The 19049-nt window shown below is 43.5% G+C and overlaps 1 protein-coding gene across 2 annotated transcripts in view; it reads right to left on the bottom strand.

Annotated features, from left to right (window-relative positions):
• Positions 1 to 19049, bottom strand: part of ARHGEF6 (Rac/Cdc42 guanine nucleotide exchange factor 6) — a 94225-nt gene that overhangs the window by 30814 nt on the left and 44362 nt on the right. For both annotated transcript variants that reach the window (XM_030210111.1, XM_030210112.1), the window contains exons 9-12: positions 12299 to 12445; positions 8817 to 8903; positions 6185 to 6266; positions 4130 to 4269 (exon numbers count right to left, since the gene is read on the bottom strand). In XM_030210111.1, coding sequence (XP_030065971.1) covers positions 4130 to 4269; positions 6185 to 6266; positions 8817 to 8903; positions 12299 to 12445 — 456 coding nt within the window. The remainder of the gene's footprint in view (positions 1 to 4129; positions 4270 to 6184; positions 6267 to 8816; positions 8904 to 12298; positions 12446 to 19049) is intronic.

The following is a 19049-nucleotide window of genomic DNA, read 5'->3' as shown; positions in this document are numbered from 1 at the left end:
CAAAAGAGACTTTCCAAACCATAACCATAGTCAAAAACTCAGCTAGCAGAGTAAGAATTTCTAGAGACTAAAAAACAGTAGAAGCAAGCAAGGACTACTGCCCAGCTGGCTAAACGGTCTGTAATGGGGCACCAAGTCTTTGACAAATAGAAGAGGGTGTCTTTTAAATACAAAACACACACATGGGGGTAATTTTATAAGGAATTTTGTGGCTGTAAAGCATGGTTTACAAATGGAAAATAGCTTTATAATATAGGTACACAGTAACCTAGCACCTTACATGATGTACACATTGGCAGTCTCAGGAGGTACTTGGGTGCAGCTGGGGCAGAGTTGTGCTGCACGCAAGTTCTGTTTAAATTCTGCATTAAGACGCACAAAACATGCACACAGATTTGCATCTGCCCTGGAACGTGTGTAAATATTTGCAAGAGTACGTATGTGCTAGTAGGGCTGGTTCTAGGTGCTTATTTTATAAAGGCACATAGATGCCTATGTAGCTTGAACAAAATAGACAACAGGCGACTCTGTGGGCATTTTTATAGGCATCGTATGCGCTTACGTTTTACCCACAGACTTTACGCTGTTGCAAATTGACACTATGCATGTACTTTCACTAGCAAAACTGCCTAAGTACCAACACAAAACATAGTAACATAGTAGATGACGGCAGAAAAAGACCTGCACGGTCCATCCAGTCTGCCCAACAAAATAACTCATATGTGCTAATTTTGTGTATACCCTACTTTGATTTGTACCTGTGTTCTTCAGGGCACAGACCGTATAAGTCTGCCCAGCACTATCCCCGCCTCCGGCACAGACCGTATAAGTCTAAAACTAAAGCTGTTAATTTGTGCAGGGAGTTTTTCTGACAAAAATATGCACGCTCTTTTGAAAATGAAAAGCATTTGTTTATTTACAAAACTCACCTCCATCCCCACCCCCAAAATGCCTTCCCCTACGCAAGTAAAAATGCAGAGGTTGTGGAACTATGCTTGCATTTCTATCCAAGTATATGGGGGAGGGGATCATTTTCTAAAACCCTATTTCTGTGGGTAATGCACAGCAAAAAAATTAAAAAAACAACCCAGGGCCCTGTTTACTAAGGTACGTTAGAGTTTCTAACACACCTACAATTAGCACGTAAGCTAACCATGTAGGCGCCTACAGAGATATTGTAGGCATGTACATGGTTAACGTGCGTTAAAAACACAAACGTGCCTATAACGTGGCTTAGTAAACAGGGCCCCCAGTGTCTTGCTGACAATGAATTAGTTATATCCGGAAAACAAATAACACATTTTAAAATGAAATTCTTATAAACAGTCCCATTTTCTTTACTGTTTGATAGACTGAAAGTCTCTATGATAGTTAGAAAGATAATCTCCATTAATTAATGATTGCTTTATATACAGATTTATAAAATGTATGATTCAAGTCCAAGAAATGAATATATGCACAATTTACAAGACAGAGATTAGAACTGCTGGCAATCGTTAGCGGATCCTGCCTATATGATACAAGTTATCCCAGTGAAGACAAATGCATGTTATCAGCAGTTAACAATGTACTCGATTGCTCTGTGCTAGCAAATGACCAACAAACATAGTGATAGTATATAAATGTTACCCTCAACCAAAACCACGTTTTAAATTATGTTGTTAATAAGAGTTATTGCTGATCAACAAGGTATCATTTCAGTGTAGAAAAGAAGCAGCTGATGGGCAGCAACAAAAGTCAGGCTGTGACAAACAGCTAACTGGGTCTCAAGATGCTTCTGCTGCCACCAGACAGTCTTCCGAAAAATTAATTCAAAGGCAGTAGTTTCAATAAGGGGAAAACTTCACATGAAATGATTTTTTACATTTTTGCCAGGACCAGCTCAAGGGATTGTGGCTCAGTCAGCGCCCCTCCCCCACCCCTCTACTCCCATGGGTCTGGCATCTATGCCCTTCTCTTCCCCACCCAAAGTTTTCTTCCCCCCTCTGCACCCCTCCTCCCATGGGTCCAGCATCACTCCTCTTCTCTCTCTCTTTCCCCCTCCCTACAGTTCTGTAACCCTTGTGTGAGTTACCAGCAGTAGCCTGAGCACAGATTGCTTTTGGCCAGACCCCTGATCTTTCCTCTGTCGATCCATCTCCTTTGATGCAATTTCCTGTGGGCGGAACGCAGCAGCAGGAAGATCCAGAGCCTGGCCAAAAGCCTTCATGCTCAGGCTATTGCCGGTAACTCACACAAGGTTTACAGAACTGCAGGGGAGGACAGAAACAAAGAAGGAACAATGCTGAATCCACAGGTATGGAAGGGGGAGAGAACAGCCAGGGGTGCAAGAGAAGGGGAGTGACATCAGACATTTGGGGAAGAGGGACAAGAAAGGAGAGGAGAGAAGGCTTTAAACATTAGACCAGGTGAGGTAAAAGGCTAGGGATTTTGGCACCCTTTATTGCTGGTGTCCTGTACCAGTGCCTCATAGGCGTAGTTTGACTGTTTCATTTGGGGGGGGCAAAGGATGGGCGGAGCATATTAGCATATTCATTTGCATATATACATATGCAAATGAATATGCTAATGGGGAGGAAGGAATTGAAATTTACAGGCAAAATATCACAGATGCACATTTCAAAAAGCTGACATATTTCAATTTATAAATTCTGAATAAAATACTTTTTTCTACCTTTGTTGTCTGATCATTTAGTTTTTCTATTCGCTTTGGTCCCCGTGTCTTGTTTTATGCAGTGTCTTCTTTCCAGTAGGCTTCCCTCTGCTCCCCACCCTCCCAGTCCCATCCATCTCCTGCTCCTTCCCTCTGCTCCCCACCCCTCCCAGTCCCATCCATCTCTTGCTCCTTCCCTCTGCTCCCCACCCCTCCCAGTCCCATCCATCTCCTGCTCCTTCCCTCTGCTCCCCTCCTCTCCCAGTCCCATCCATGTCTTGCTCCTTCCCTCTGCTCCCCTCCTCTCCCAGTCCCATCCATCTCCTGCTCCTTCCCTCTGCTCCCCTCCTCTCCCTCTCCCAGTCCCATCCATCTCCTGCTCCTTCCCTCTGCTCCCAACCCTCCCAGTCCCATCCATCTCTTGGTCCTTCCCTCTGCTCCCCACCCCTCCCAGTCCCATCCATCTCCTGCTCCTTCCCTCTGCTCCCAACCCTCCCAGTCCCATCCATCTCTTGCTCCTTCCCTCTGCTCCCCACCCCTCCCAGTCCCATCCATCTTCCCTGTGCTCCCCACCCCTCCCAGTTCCATCCATCTTCCTTCTGCTGCCCCCCCCCCCCCGCGAGGTCCAAGATAGTGACTCCGTTTACCCCCTCTCTTCCTCCCTCCCTCCGGCGCAGGCAACAGTCTTCTTCAGCTTTTCTGTGTTCCTGGCAGCAGTAGCGATGTACACGCTGCCTTCGGTCTGCCCCAGAAGCCTTCTCTTCAAGTTCCTGTTCCCACCTATGCGGGAACAGGAACTTAAAGAGAAGGCTTCGGGGCAGAGCCGAAGGCAGCGTGTACATCGCTACCGCTGCCAGGAACACAGAAAAACTGAAGAAGCATGCTTGCTGCCTGCGCCGCAGGAAGGGAGGAAGAGAGGGGGTAGACGGACACGCTCCTCTCCGTCCGCTTGGCTTCCCTGCCCTCTCTGTCTGCGTCCCACCTTCCTCTGACGTCATTTCCTTTCGGGCGGGACGCAGACAGAGAGAGCAGGGAAGCCATGCGGACGGAGAGGAGCGCGTGCCTGCTTGTTTTTTTTTTTTTTTTTTTTAACTACTGGCGCGGCGGCGCCAGTCTCACGTCATCATCATTTGGGGGGGCATTGCCCCCCTCGCCCCCCCCCCCCAGTCTACGCCCATGCAGTGCCTCACATGATCCAATGATTAAGCCAGCCCTCCATTGTGCCAATAAAAAGAAAAAATATCAAGCTTGAGAAGTCAACACACACCCTTTTTTACCCAGGATATGTTGGCATTTACCAGCACTGTCAACTGGCCTTCATTGAGACATCATAAGGTCTGTAATCTTACCTTCTTCAAATATCTATCTATCTATACATATATATATATGTATTTATTCAAGTAACATTATTATTTTCCTCCATTTAAAAAGAAACCTGCAGAATATGGAACATGAATGGTAGTACTCGTTACTCACAGAATAAGGAGCCCAAGACTGGGTTTTGGAAATGGTATTTCCACCCCCACTTCCTTTCGTCAATCGATGCAAATTGTCAATCCATTCTTGCAAGTCATGGCTGTTGTTACAAGACACCAGTATCCTTTCAATCAGGTTGCCTGATTGGGTAAAATTTTTGAAAAAGATTTTGAAACATAAAAACATTATCAACACACATAAGATAAACATATTTGGGCTTCATCGGCTAATTTAGGGGCCCTTTTACTAAACTGTGTTAGGCGCTAATGCGCATCTAATGCCACAAATGCAGGATGTGCTAAAGCGTTCCACGTTACTTTCCCCATCACACGCTAAGCGTGCAGTAATTATTTTTAAATATTTTTTAGGGGGCGTGTAGGGGTGGAGAAGAGGCAGCGTGCTGAAAATACTTCCACGCAAACTGGTTATTGTGTTCATAACACGGGAGCTCTTAGCACCATCTAAATGGAAGGCAGTAAGTGCTCCCATGTTAATTTTTCTCGATGGCCATGTGCTAATGCCAACATTAGTGCCTGGTCATATATTCAAGAAATAGGAAAAAGCCCTTTTTGACAGATGGTTCTATACTTTCCAGTTGTTGAAGCGAGACTTGCACTTATTGCAGAAGCTTCTTTCTACTTTCTGTTGGGCAGGTAAGAAGCCAAAAATGGCCTTTAAATATTTAATAGGTTCATGGAAATACGGGGGTATGGGGCTGCCTAATTTGCATGTGTACAATCAAGCCTGTTTGCTGCGTCATCCTGGAGAATGTTTTTTAGGCGAGCAGGACTTCACCCCAATAGATTATGAAACTGCATTTTATTCACCACGGCATGTTAATTCTTTAATGCAAGGTTCTTTGAAGATGTTGCCAAAGGGGTTGCGTCAAAGTGTAAATCTTAGGCCATTGCGGGAGGTTTGGCGATATTTGGTTCTCTTGTTGGGGGGAAATCCTGAAATTTCAGATCAGATCCCTATTCGAGGTAATATACAATTTCCACCAGGGCAGGATAATGCCAGTTTTGGGCGATGGGCTGTGCAAGGGATGACTCTTTTACAACATGTGTTGGGAGATGACGGTCAGTTGCTAAGTTGGGCACAGTTGCAGGCTAAAGGAGTGGTGGAGCCAAGAGATCTGATGGCATACCACCAACTACACCATTACCACAAGTCTTTAGATAGAGGGGGCTTGGCTTTTCGTTTAGGCCACCACTTAGAGGAATTTTTGGGGAAGTTCAGGGAAGGCGGCCCCTGTCTGTTTCATCTCTTTATAAGGAGCTACAGCGGCTGTTAGTTGCTACACTTCAGAGGGCTGTTTTGGAGAAATGGAGTCAGGATCTAGATGTGCATATTTCTTTGTCAGATTTCATGACACTAATTAAACATATTCCTGACATTTCTATAAGTGCTGAATTGAAAGAATGTCAATACCGGGTATTACACAGGGCTTATTTTACACAGGAGCAGATGTTTAAGATTGGTGGGGTTGGAACACCAGTATGCCCGAAGTGTAGGCAAGGCCCTAATTCATTTTTCCATGCTTTTTGGGAATGCTCAAAGGTGCAAATATTTTGGGAGGCTATTTTACAGTATGTGGGAGGGCTCTTGGGCTGCTCTTTACTGAATACGCCTGCGGGTTTGCTTTTAGATAAATATGAAAATGTTTGTGTCACTAACCGTGATGCCGTTCTTTTAATAAGGAAAGCGGCAGTTTTGGGTAAACGAATCATATTGGGGGTATGGACAGGCGAAGCAGTGTCATCTTTTTGGGCATGGAGGAATCGTTTACATGCATTATTGCTGTTGGAACAGAGGGTAGCTCGCGGCTCTCCAAAGCGAAAGTCGTTGTTTTTGGCAGTATGGGGTGCATATATTCAATTTCTTCTACATAGAGCAAGAAGTTTGATTTTGACTAGTCTTTGAAGTAAATATTCCCTTAGTGTTGGCAGTCATTTTTTTTTCTGCCTGCTTTTGAATGAAGTGTTCCCCCTGCTACACACGCTGGAACTCTCGGTGTTCTCTCCATGTTAAATATACTAGAATACAGATCCTAACCTGTGATTTCAAATGTATAATCATTGCCGCCTTCTGTTTCTTCTAATTTGGTTACGGTCATTCCAGTTAATGGCAATTTACCCTTAAAAGGAAAATGTCATCAGTAATTATATTAATAAGAATGGAAACATTAATCACTTACTGCTATTCATATATGAAGCTCAATTTTGCACAGTTCATGTCAGGAGGAAACAGCAAGTCCAAAAGTGGATATTCACAGTTTGCAGAGAGTTTTACAAAAGACTCACTGAACACAAAGCCTCTTGTAAAATACCTATAAGGCTGTGAGAAATACAGGTGTAGATGGTGGGATGTACAGTGGAAACAGCCATTTTAGGGCTTTGAACACAAATAAGCAGTCAATTCTGCAACCTACATGTATAAATGAGGCCATTTTCATGCCTAAAGTGCCCGATTTTACAAAACTGGACTTCCAGGGGGAGTCAACTGAGGAGTCAAGCTCCAACAATCTAATTTTCTTTTTTTTGAGATATTCATAACACCAGAGAGGTAAGCGCAATTGCTCCCTCAATCACTCCTCCAAAGTTGATGTCCAAACAAGCAGTTAGCCAACACTTACGCACAACTCGGAGAAAGGGAAAATGTAGACAGGCAAATCTTTTCAAGAATGCTTGTACAGTGGAGCACCGTTAGTATATGGTGTTCGGGAGGCATGGCTATGTAACCGCATACTGTCGGTGCGCTTATTACTGGAACAATAATGAAATATTATAGCGTCAAAAGACTGTCCTTTGCTTCATTTCCAAGCTAAGGAAGTTTGTTGTAGCTACCCCAGGTCATTTCTGGTACAGCCTACCATGTGTGATCGAGTACCATGCATTAATTTTATGATTTGGGGAGGCAGGTTATTACAGTGTATAAAATGATCAGGCGCTTTAATGATGCGCATATTTACAGTGCTCCACTGTACTTTAAATGCAAAATTGGAAATATACACAAACTTTTCAAACCCACCCAAAAACTGTACGTGCCGAAAATATACACATGAAAGTAGCAACTTTCTAAAATCAGTACTTACAAAACAAAAGGCCATTTACCCATGTAAACCCACTATTTACCCATGCAAATACCACATAACCCTATGAAACTAACCTCCTATATCTCCTGAACAATGACATTTATCAGATTTTTAGTTTATTAAATGAGATGCAAAGCTTAAAAATGTTGACCTTCAGGGTAAAGAAATGTACTTTCACTTGTAGGTCACAAATTAACATATGTTTACACTTTATTCAACCCTGATCAGTGCTGATATGCTTTAGCAAATAACTAAGCACTTCTTTGGAAAAGGCCATCTCATGCATTAGGCTGCAAGCAGCAGCTCTGTACTATGCAAAACCTCCTTAACACCCTCAAAACCAAAATAGGCTGCCCCCACTAAGCAAATGTTACTTATCCCACTGTAGTGTGACAATCGCTTTTATGCCACCACAAAGACACATTGCAAAACTCAGAAAACTCAAGTTTCAATAGGGCAACAAAGGAACTATAGTGGGAAGCAAAGGGATATTTCTGTCAAGAGCTTCTGGTGACATCACAAACCACTACATCAAACTTTCAGTGGTTTAAAATGTCATCACAGACCCAAGATGGAAATGTTTCTATGTATACCTGCAACTTAAATTCAAGTCATAGCAGTGCTGATAACGTTCCACACCAGTCCCTGCCTGGCAACAGTGAAGAGAGATGTGAACAAGCACTGTCAGTCACGAAAAGATTTTCTGGGTTTAAAATATCATTTTTCCTTTCAGCCCTGAAGGTGCTTTACCCTGCTTTGATGGCGTAATCCTACAGATGACTAAACAGAGCTTTCTAGTCAATCATTCTGAGACCAAAGTTGTTCCAATGCACAATTAACAAGAGTATGATCTCAAATTGAAGGATGACACACAGTAGAAATGTTGGCAAGTAAAGGATTCGCTCTATGTGGCACACGTTGTTTTGTTTATAAGATTTTGAAGGGAGTGGCTCCATGCTATATGTATTCATTGATTAATGTATTGATCTCCAAGTATGGTACTCGCAACAACCTAAATCTATTTGTCCCTTCTTATAGAGGTCTATGTTTAAAGAAGTATTTCACAGCTTTATTTTCCTATCAAGCTTCTCAAATTTGGAATCTTCTACCAACTTTGGTGAAATCTCAATTGTGCTATTTAGCTTTTCATAAGCTTCTAAAAAAACAAATCTTTTTACAAAATATGTACTTTCAAGTTGGACACTGACGTTGTATTCTTTATTTTATGTTAATCTGTTCATCTTATTGTGAGCTCCCAGTTTTGTAGACTGGTTCTATTTTGAATTGTAATCCATTCTGAACCTATTTTAAGGTGTTGAAACATAGTAACATAGTAGATGGCGGCAGAAAAAGACCTGCACGGTCCATCCAGTCTGCCCAACAAGATAAATTCACATGTGCCATTTTTTGTGTATACCTTACCTTGATTTGTACCTGTCTTTTTCAGGGCACAGACCGTATAAGTCTGCCCAGCACTATCCCCGCCTCCCACCACCGGCTCTGGCACAGACCGTATAAGTCTGCCCAGCTCTATCCCCACCTCCCAACCACCAGCCCTGAGGGGAATATAACATCAACATTTTCCAACTTTACCTGATAAATGAACCCACTCATCCGAGGACTTGCAGACAGCATAAGAAGAACACTGGAGAACAGCATGAAATATCTCTCTTCTTTTTCCTAAAAGATATGAATTTCTCAGTTCTCTACTTGCTGTAGAAAAATCTAATGGTGCTTTTGTTTCTGGTCATCACAAATAGAACAGCCTATCCACACAAGCATGGCCTAGAAAAAAAAAGGACAACTGTGGAGCACTTAGCACTGAAAAAAGTGCTGCTTTCTAACCTACAAGTTTGTCCCAGAATGAAAGGAACCTACTTTCGAAGAGGCACATATGTCCATGCATATCTGCTTAGCAAAAAAATTCCACCCCTGCCACATCGCTCCTGACATATCCTGAAAACCTGGTACGAGTAGGACACCAAACAGAAGGTTGAGACACAAGCACATACCAGTTTTGAAAAAGGAATCTGTAGATATAGTCAATGCCAATTGAACCAAAGAGGTTCATCTCTCCGTTTTGCTTTTAACTCCACTCCCAAGGAGTTCGTAGAGGCACTTTTATTGGAGTGTGGTAAAGTTTTACATTTAGGGGTAAATTCAAAGTTAAGTGCTACAATGCTGCATGCTAAACATGAATTCCATATTGGCAATTACACGCATAATTGCTGTTATAGCATACAAATTGCCTTTAAATGTTGGGGGTGTTCTCAGAATCTGCCCTATTTGAGCACTACATGCATCAATACTAGCTGTGCCAGTGAAAATGCACGGTAAACAACTATGCGCAGTCTACACTTGTTCTCCACCCATAACCTGCCCATTTCCACCCCATGCTATACAGTTAGCATAGGAACTAGTGCATGCTACCATACCAGAATCGTTACCACACACTAAATCTCAGGCTAACTGCTTAGCACACTTTAATAAAGGGCCCCCTCAGCATTAAAAAAATTTGTGAATACCCCTTTCTGCTTAGCTGTTGCCACCATGGTGAATATGAGCCCAAGTAAATTGGAGGCACTGCGGTGCTGGCCCTTCCCCATAAACCCCATGCAGCCAGGACACTGAAGAGAGCATGAACAGTAGACTGAAGGATATTCTCAAATCAAGGAAGTATGCTATAATTCAAACATCCTCAGAAGAGAAGAGGTGCTGGTACTGCTGCTAGAGCTGTGAAATTCATTGCAAGACGCTGGGTTCAGCAAGCACCACAGCTGAGTTTCAAAAAGATTTGCACAAGTTCCTGGAGGAAAAGTCCATTAAGTGTTAGCCAGGTAGACTTGGGGGTTCGCACTTGTTATTTCTGAGAGTATGAAACAGGAAATGGATCTCCCACTGGAATGTGCTGGGTACTTCCAACTGATCAGACTGGAAGCTGAGCTCAGTGGACCACTGGTCTGACCCAGCCCGACACTTCTGTTCACTTCTACAGATAATAAAGCAAGCATGGGCTCATCTGAAGATGGTGTGGAGACCCTCGCCAAACAGCAAAATCAGGCATGACAATTTAGTACAGGTGGGATGCTCTAAAGAAGCAGGGTCACATCAGTGCTTCAAAAATGTCACAGACAAGTGACCTTTGTAGATTAACCAATTTACTGAGGCAAGAGCTTTAGACAACAAGAGTCCACTTCAATAGATGACAAAGTGGACTCTCATCCTAGAAAGCCCATGCCTCAAATTGATCAGTGGTTTGTTCAGGCTGCGACACTGAACCCCCAAAAATACAACAGTTACTGAGATGTCTGCTACTTGAAGACATTTGTATGGTGAAAGGCCTTGAACTGCATAGTAAGCAAACTCCAAAATGTGTGACAAAATGGTCAGAAGACAGAAAAGAAATACAAAAAAAATTAAGGGTGGGCATTTAGTGCACCATTAATGCGATAAATTGTTTTAAAACTATGATAACATTTTTTAATCATGGTCGAGATTTTTAACTCCTGTTGTCCAGCATTGCTTTCTGTCCCCTTCCTATCCTATGTCACCTTGCCATTACATAGCAGAGAGATGGCATAGGCATCAGTTGAAAGTAGCAAGTACCAGCGACCCTATGAAAAGCCAGATAAATGATAAGATAAATGCGGGGGGGGGGGGGGGGGGATTTGCAGGACCTGTATGTTGGAGGGTCAGCAACTTGAGAGGAGAGAAATGGGTGTCTGTGTGTCAGGAGTAACAGGTTTAACAGCATAAGGGGAGACACTTGGATGTATGTACAGGGGAAGTATGCAGCAGGAGAGGAGAAAGGTAGTTACATGTATGGAGGGGAGGGCAAGCAATGTACTGTGGGAAGGAAGTGTGTGTATGCAACTTTTCATTAAATTTAGCAGGTTTAAAAAATTTCCATGCAGTGGGAAGTTACTAGAATCAAGCCATCCAGCCCAGAGGTGCAACTGATCATATGATTACAATTTTTAATACCAAGATTAATTTTGATTAAAATTTTTATTCACTGCCCACCCCTAATTGAACAGCATGTTGTGAAGGATAATCAGCACAGAAAGAGAGTGGGAAATGGACCAATGACTCCAGGAGAACGGGAGATAAGATTTCAAAGAACCACTTTATTCAATGACTCGACACAGAAAACTGTGTTTCGGCCAAAAGGCCTGCCTCAGGAGTCTTGGTGATTCTTGTATTCCCAAATAAAAAACTTGAGGTCGAGTGGTCTTGAAAAAGACCTTTATAATATCTTGTTGGCACGGCGTCTCGATATACTTGTAATGACTCATTACAAGTATATCGAGACGCCGCGCCAACAAGATATTATAAAGGTCCTTTTCAAGACCACTCGACCTCAAGTTTTTTATTTGGGAATACAAGAATCACCAAGACTCCTGAGGCAGGCCTTTTGGCCGAAACACAGTTTTCTGTGTCGAGTCATTGAATAAAGTGGTTCTTTGAAATCTTATCTCCCGTTCTCCTGGAGTCATTGGTCCATTTCCCACTCTCTTTCTGTGCTGTTATTTTTACGTGGGAGTTAGTGTTCATCCACTTAGGTGGATTACTCTCTCCGTGAAGGATAATCAGCCATGCTGAGCATCTGTTCAAATGGATGTTTGGGTCAACATTAAAAAATATTTGGAAAAGCATGTGCCCAAAATACATGACATGATTAAGTGTAATTGATCGCAACGATTAATAGAGATTACAATTTTTAATCCTTGACCACCCCTAAAAAATACAATATACCTTATGCTAATGCAACACTTCAGTCTCCAGGTAGGACTACCATGAGAATCCTATCACCAGAAAATTGTCCTGTATTTCTATAACATAACAAAAGGAGCACAGTTTTTCCCTCCAATAACAAAGAAACATCAAAGAAAGAAAAGGACCAGTTTATCAAAGGACTTTCCCACTAGCAAAGACTGAGAAAACGTTTAGTAAACTAGGCCTTAAACATAATAGCACAAAGGTGAGAAGAACTGGAAATAAGACCAAAACAACAATAAATAACAGAGCCAAGAAGCAGATATACTGCTATTTCTTCAAGAGCTAAAACCTCTTACCTCACTCCCTGCACACTGTACTATGACTTGGGACATGTAGACTGGAGGGCCCATGCTCTTTATATCTTCTCCTTCCCAGCCCTGAATAGGCTCAGAAAGTATCTGCAGTTCAAGCTGTTTCCTCTTCCTCAGCTCTTGGCATTGTGCCTGAAACAGAACATGATGAATTACAGAAATGCATCTAAATAATTAACCAAGGGCGTCTTTTACTAAGGCGCGCTCACGGTTTTAGCGCACGCTAAAATTGTGGGCGCGCTAAACGTTAGAGACGCCAATGCATTCCTTTCAGCGTGTCTAACGTTTAGCACGCCCACAATTTTAGCGCGCGCTAAAAACGTGAGCGCGCCTTAGTAAAAGACGCCCCAAGTTAGAATGAATCTGACCCATGTAGTTCCTAAAAATCTTCACGTTACTTTGGAGGACAATTTTTAGAGTGATATAACCAGGTAAATATGCAGCTTCACCCCAGCTTGATTATCCTGAGTAAAATCTGTCCCACCCAGAGACATAAATAAATAAAATGTGCACTTTTAGCTGGATTAAAGAGGCGTTTCCCAGGGACGCATTTAGATTAGGGGAATAATCAATGGCCAGACTGGCATTTGAGCTATGCGTGTTCTCTTTTACTCCTAATCCTCCACTCGCAGCAGAAATAGCAGATTCCGACTCCATGAACACTTTCCACCTGCACATCCAGTAGTACATTTTCTCAGCTTCTTCAAAAAATGTCCCTGAACCTGAAATTCAGCCATAACAAGGGTCATTTTCACACTGCTTATGGAACCTGCCTGTGGATGTTCCCAACAAAACTCACTGCAGGCCAGTAGAGGAGTAACTTAACGGTTAGCACAGTGGCTGAGAATCAGGGGAACTGGGTTCAGTTCCCACTGTAGCTACTTGTGACCCTGGGAAAGTCACGTAACCTTCCACTGCCCCAGGTACAAAAATAGATTACGAGCCCACTAGGGACAGATAAAGTACCTGTATAATATACATGTAAACCGCTTTGGTTGTAAAACAGAAAGGTGGTATATCAAATGTGTTACCCATTAATTACCTCTTTACCCTAGATGTTTATTAAAACTTTCTATACCACTATTACTGGCTAACACCCCTGTTTACAAAGCCGCACTAGTGGCTGCTGTGCAGCAGTGCCGACACAGCCCATTCAAAGTTAATGGGCTGCGTTGGCATTGCTGCACCAACAGCTGCTAGCACAGTTTTGAAAACAGGGGCCTAACAGATCTAAGCGGTGTACAGTCTTAAAAAAAACAACAACACATAAAACATGGAAAGAGGAACACCATGTTAAAGCTAGAAAAGCACCCACACAAGCGAAACAAGGTCATTCAAACCAAAAATCATTCTCTTGCTCTCAGACAGCATACCTTGGCATCCAAATATCACTGTAAACAACAGTCAGGCAATAGTGCAATTAACTTTCCGGGGAAAAGGCCATAGTGAAAAAGTGAGACTTCAGTAGGGCTTTAAATCTGGGGAGAGATGCTTCGTTACGAATGGGAGGAGGAGGGAGTTCATTCCAAAGTTTGGGCGAAAGTAAAAAGAAAGCTGAGTGACGGGTAGATTCGTGGTGCGCCAATTTAGGATTGGGAAGAACCAATCGATTGGAGTCGAGGGAACGTAAAGATAGAGTGAGGAAAATAGAGAGGAAGGTTCCCCTCCATCAGTAATAATTATTTTAAAACAGAATTAGATACTGTAATGGAAGCCAATGAAGGCGAATGAAGAGTGGGACCTGCTTTGTAGGCTCAAGTCTGAGGATTATTACCAGAAAAAGTAGGTCAGGATTAGAGAGGAAAGATGAACCCCATGATAGGATCATTTATTATTATTATTTTCTTGGAGGAAGCCTGAACATTTGGAGAAGGGTTCTAGAGGAAGTAGAGAAATAAAGAAGGGAAAGGGGAAACTGGATGTAGAAAATGGGGAAATTTAGCAGTAGGAAGGAGGAAAGGTGCAGCAGATGAGCAGGTTGCAGATCAAACAGAAGACATTATGAGGCTTATTTTCAAAGCACTTAGACTTACAAAGTTCCATAGGTTCCTATGGAACTTTGTAAGTCTAAGTGCTTTGAAAATACGCCTCTATATGAGTTAACTGATGAAGTTTAGAGGAGGTGGCCCCAGTGAGGAATACGTTAGTACAGCCAGTTGCCAGAGTTGATGGTGTAATGAGGTGTTGGGTACCCAGAAAACAAAGCTTTCAGGCTTATTTTCGAAAGAGAAGGGCGCCCATCTTTCAACACAAATCGGGAGATGGGCGTCCTTCTCCCAGGGTCGCCCAAATCGGCATTATCGAAAGCCGATTTTGGGCGTCCTCAACTGCTTTCCATCACGGGGATGACCAAAGTTCACGGGGGCATCGGCACCATAGCAAAGGCGGGACTGGGGCGTGCCTAACATATGGGCGTCCTCGGCTGATAATGGAAAAAAGAAGGGCGTCCCTGAGGAGCACTTGGCCAACTTTACTTGGTCCATTTTTTTCTTGCGACCATACCTCAAAAAGGTGCCCGAACTGACCAGATGACCACCGGAGGGAATCAGGGATGGCCTCCCCTTACTCCCCCAGTGGTCACTAACCCCCTCCCACCCTAAAAAAAAAACAACTTTAAAAATATTTTTTGCCAGCCTCAGATGTCCTACCCCAGCTCCGTGACAGCAGTATGCAGGTCCCTGGAGCAGTTTTAGTGGGTACTGCAGTGCACTTCAGGCAGGCAGACCCAGGCCCATCCCCCCCACCTGTTACACTTGTGGTGGTAAATGTGAGCCCTTCAAAACCCACCACAAACCCACTGTACCCACATGTAGGGAGTGGGTTTTGGGGGGGGGGGGGGGTTGGGGGGCTCAGCACCCAAGGTAAGGGAGCTATGCACCTGGGAGCAATTTTTGAAGTCCACTGCAGTGCCTCCTAGGGTGCCCGGTTGGTGTCCTAGCATGTCAGGGGGACCAGTGCACTACAAATGCTGGCTCCTCCCATGACCAAATGGCTTTGATTTGGTCGTTCCTGAGATGGGCGTCCTCGGTTTCCATTATCGATGAAAACCAGGGACGACCATCTCTAAGGACGTCCATCTCCAAGGTCGACCTAAATGTTAAGATTTGGGCGTCCCTGACCGTATTATCGAAACGAAAGATGGATGCCCATCTTGTTTCGATAATATGGGTTTCCCCGCCCCTTCCCGAGAACATCCTGCGAGGACGCCCTCAGGAAAACGTGGGCACCCCGTTCGATTATGCCCCTCTTTGTAAGCTAGAGAGGAGCTGGATAACATGTCAGGACCCGAAGGATAAGAGGAATTGGAGGAAAGAAGCTAATAATACTTGGTGAATATTTGATTAGACAAAGGAGGAGCATTTCTATGGATTTACAAAAGGCCAACAATAAACCATAGGAAATGTAGGGGTGGGAAGATTGGTGGCTTCTTTGGAGGTAGATTCTGGAAGGAAGGGAAGAGAAATATGGAAAGAAGGGTGACCTTAACTGAAGAGAATAAGAAGGGGTATAAATGAAGAGAGGGATGAAAGAATGGAAACAGTTAGTGTGGTATTCATGGATACAGTGGGGGAAATAAGTATTTGATCCCTTGCTGATTTTGTAAGTTTGCCCACTGACAAAGACATGAGCAGCCCATAATTGAAGGGTAGGTTATTGGTAACAGTGAGAGATAGCACATCACAAATTAAATCCGGAAAATCACATTGTGGAAAGTATATGAATTTATTTGCATTCTGCAGAGGGAAATAAGTATTTAATCCCTCTGGCAAACAAGACCTAATACTTGGTGGCAAAACCCTTGTTGGCAAGCACAGCGGTCAGACGTCTTCTGTAGTTGATGATGAGGTTTGCACACATGTCAGGAGGAATTTTGGTCCACTCCTCTTTGCAGATCATCTCTAAATCATTAAGAGTTCTGGGCTGTCGCTTGGCAACTCGCAGCTTCAGCTCCCTCCATAAGTTTTCAATGGGATTAAGGTCTGGTGACTGGCTAGGCCACTCCATGACCCTAATGTGCTTCTTCCTGAGCCACTCCTTTGTTGCCTTGGCTGTATGTTTTGGGTCATTGTCGTGCTGGAAGACCCAGCCACGACCCATTTTTAAGGCCCTGGCGGAGGGAAGGAGGTTGTCACTCAGAATTGTACGGTACATGGCCCCATCCATTCTCCCATTGATGCGGTGAAGTAGTCCTGTGCCCTTAGCAGAGAAACACCCCCAAAACATAACATTTCCACCTCCATGCTTGACAGTGGGGACGGTGTTCTTTGGGTCATAGGCAGCATTTCTCTTCCTCCAAACACGGCGAGTTGAGTTCATGCCAAAGAGCTCAATTTTTGTCTCATCTGACCACAGCACCTTCTCCCAATCACTCTCGGCATCATCCAGGTGTTCACTGGCAAACTTCAGACGGGCCGTCACATGTGCCTTCCGGAGCAGGGGGACCTTGCGGGCACTGCAGGATTGCAATCCGTTATGTCGTAATGTGTTACCAATGGTTTTCGTGGTGACAGTGGTCCCAGCTGCCTTGAGATCATTGACAAGTTCCCCCCTTGTAGTTGTAGGCTGATTTCTAACCTTCCTCATGATCAAGGATACCCCACGAGGTGAGATTTTGCGTGGAGCCCCAGATCTTTGTCGATTGACAGTCATTTTGTACTTCTTCCATTTTCTTACTATGGCACCAACAGTTGTCTCCTTCTCGCCCAGCGTCTTACTGATGGTTTTGTAGCCCATTCCAGCCTTGTGCAGGTGTATGATCTTGTCCCTGACATCCTTAGACAGCTCCTTGCTCTTGGCCATTTTGTAGAGGTTAGAGTCTGACTGATTCACTGAGTCTGTGGACAGGTGTCTTTCATACAGGTGACCATTGCCGACAGCTGTCTGTCATGCAGGTAACGAGTTGATTTGGAGCATCTACCTGGTCTGTAGGGGCCAGATCTCTTACTGGTTGGTGGGGGATCAAATACTTATTTCCCTCTGCAGAATGCAAATAAATTCATATACTTTCCACAATGTGATTTTCCGGATTTAATTTGTGATGTGCTATCTCTCACTGTTACCAATAACCTACCCTTCAATTATGGGCTGCTCATGTCTTTGTCAGTGGGCAAACTTACAAAATCAGCAAGGGATCAAATACTTATTTCCCCCACTGTAGGTTTCACTATCTGATGAAAACACTTAAAAACTGCACGCTGCAGCACTCACAAGGCCAGAAAAAGGATTTAGGGCCATTTCAGTGCCATAGCCAAAACCAAAACTGAAATTCAGTTGGCCTCTAATGGAGATTGGTCCTGTTCCCATTACCCAGGGACCCCTGGGTGAGTCAGGGGGGGGGGGGTGCTGTTTGGAAGGGAGCTGTGAGGGCAATACTGGCAATGCTCATAATTTAACCCATGGAAAACTGGTGGTAATTTCAAATGGGCCTTCGCCGCAAGCTTCTCTCCCATATGGTCTAGTGGTTAGGATTCCTGGTTTTCACCCAGGTGGCCTGGGCGCAACTCCCAGTATAGGAAAGGCTTATCCTCTGGAGCGGAGGAGTAGCTTAATGATTAGTGCAGTGAGCTGAGATCCTAGGAAACTGGGTTCAATTCCCACTACAGCTCCTCGTGATCCTGAACAAGTCACTTCACCCTCAATTGCCCCAGGTACAAAAAAACTGTCTAGATTGTGAGCCCACTAGGGACAGAGAAAGTACCTGCATATAACATTTACAGTGATGCGTATGTCTAGTGGTGCTATAGAAATGATAAGTAGTAGTACCCATAGACAATCCCTTTGAAAAGCTGATTTCAGTGGGCAGTCCCCAGATAGTCAGTGGGCACTTCACTACACAGTGAGACTAAGTTTTATTTTCCTTGAAGTTGGAGGTAGAAAGAAATATGGGAGGTTTAAGAAGCTTTTATTCCTTTAATCCCTCATGTAAAGCCCTGGCTGAAATGAGCACTTTTTACAAATCTGTGCATGCCTTTCAGCTAGTATAAAACCCAGTGAAAAATCTTTTCCCCATAAATATGAATTCCCTTTGTAAAATGGGGAATACATTTGAGATTCTGTGTGCCCCCCCCCCCCCCAAGAGATCTGGAATAAATTGCCACATTTATACCCCACATTTTCCCCACTAGTCAAAGGCTCAATGTGGCTTACACAATACCGCAGGGCAGACTACAGTTCAGTAAAATACAGTTAAACAATGTAAAGTAAGGTAGTGATCGTATAGGTATCGTATAAAATAACAAAGATAATAAGAGATAATAAAAGATCAATAAGGTCCAAACATTTTGCTGTGACAAAAAAAGCAGTAACTTGAGTCTGGAGGATAAGCCTTCTGAAGGATGTCTTCAGTAATTTCCTGAAATTTAGATAATTAATAATAAAAATTTAAAAAAAACACCCTCACTATGCTCCCTTGAAATCTCTGCATGGTGTGGATCTCCACGTGTAAACTGCAGCTTTCTGAAATCATTTATTTATTTGTTCGTTGCATTTGTACCCCACATTTTCCGACCTATTTGCAGGCTCAATGTGGCTTACATATTACCGTGAGGCGTTATCCACCCCCACTGATGAAACAAATACAGAGTGATGTTATAGAGAATGAGATATATGTGTTACAGACACATTAGAGAATATCAGTTATTTCCAGCAATTTTATCATCAGCATTACCAAATCTACTCAAGACCAACTACTTAGTGCGAAACCTTGCAGACATAAGTGCTGTGACAGAAACCACAA

This window comes from Microcaecilia unicolor, chromosome 7, assembly GCF_901765095.1.
Source record: "Microcaecilia unicolor chromosome 7, aMicUni1.1, whole genome shotgun sequence".
NCBI lineage: Eukaryota > Metazoa > Chordata > Amphibia > Gymnophiona > Siphonopidae > Microcaecilia > Microcaecilia unicolor.
This window is presented reverse-complemented; position numbering and strand designations above follow the sequence as displayed.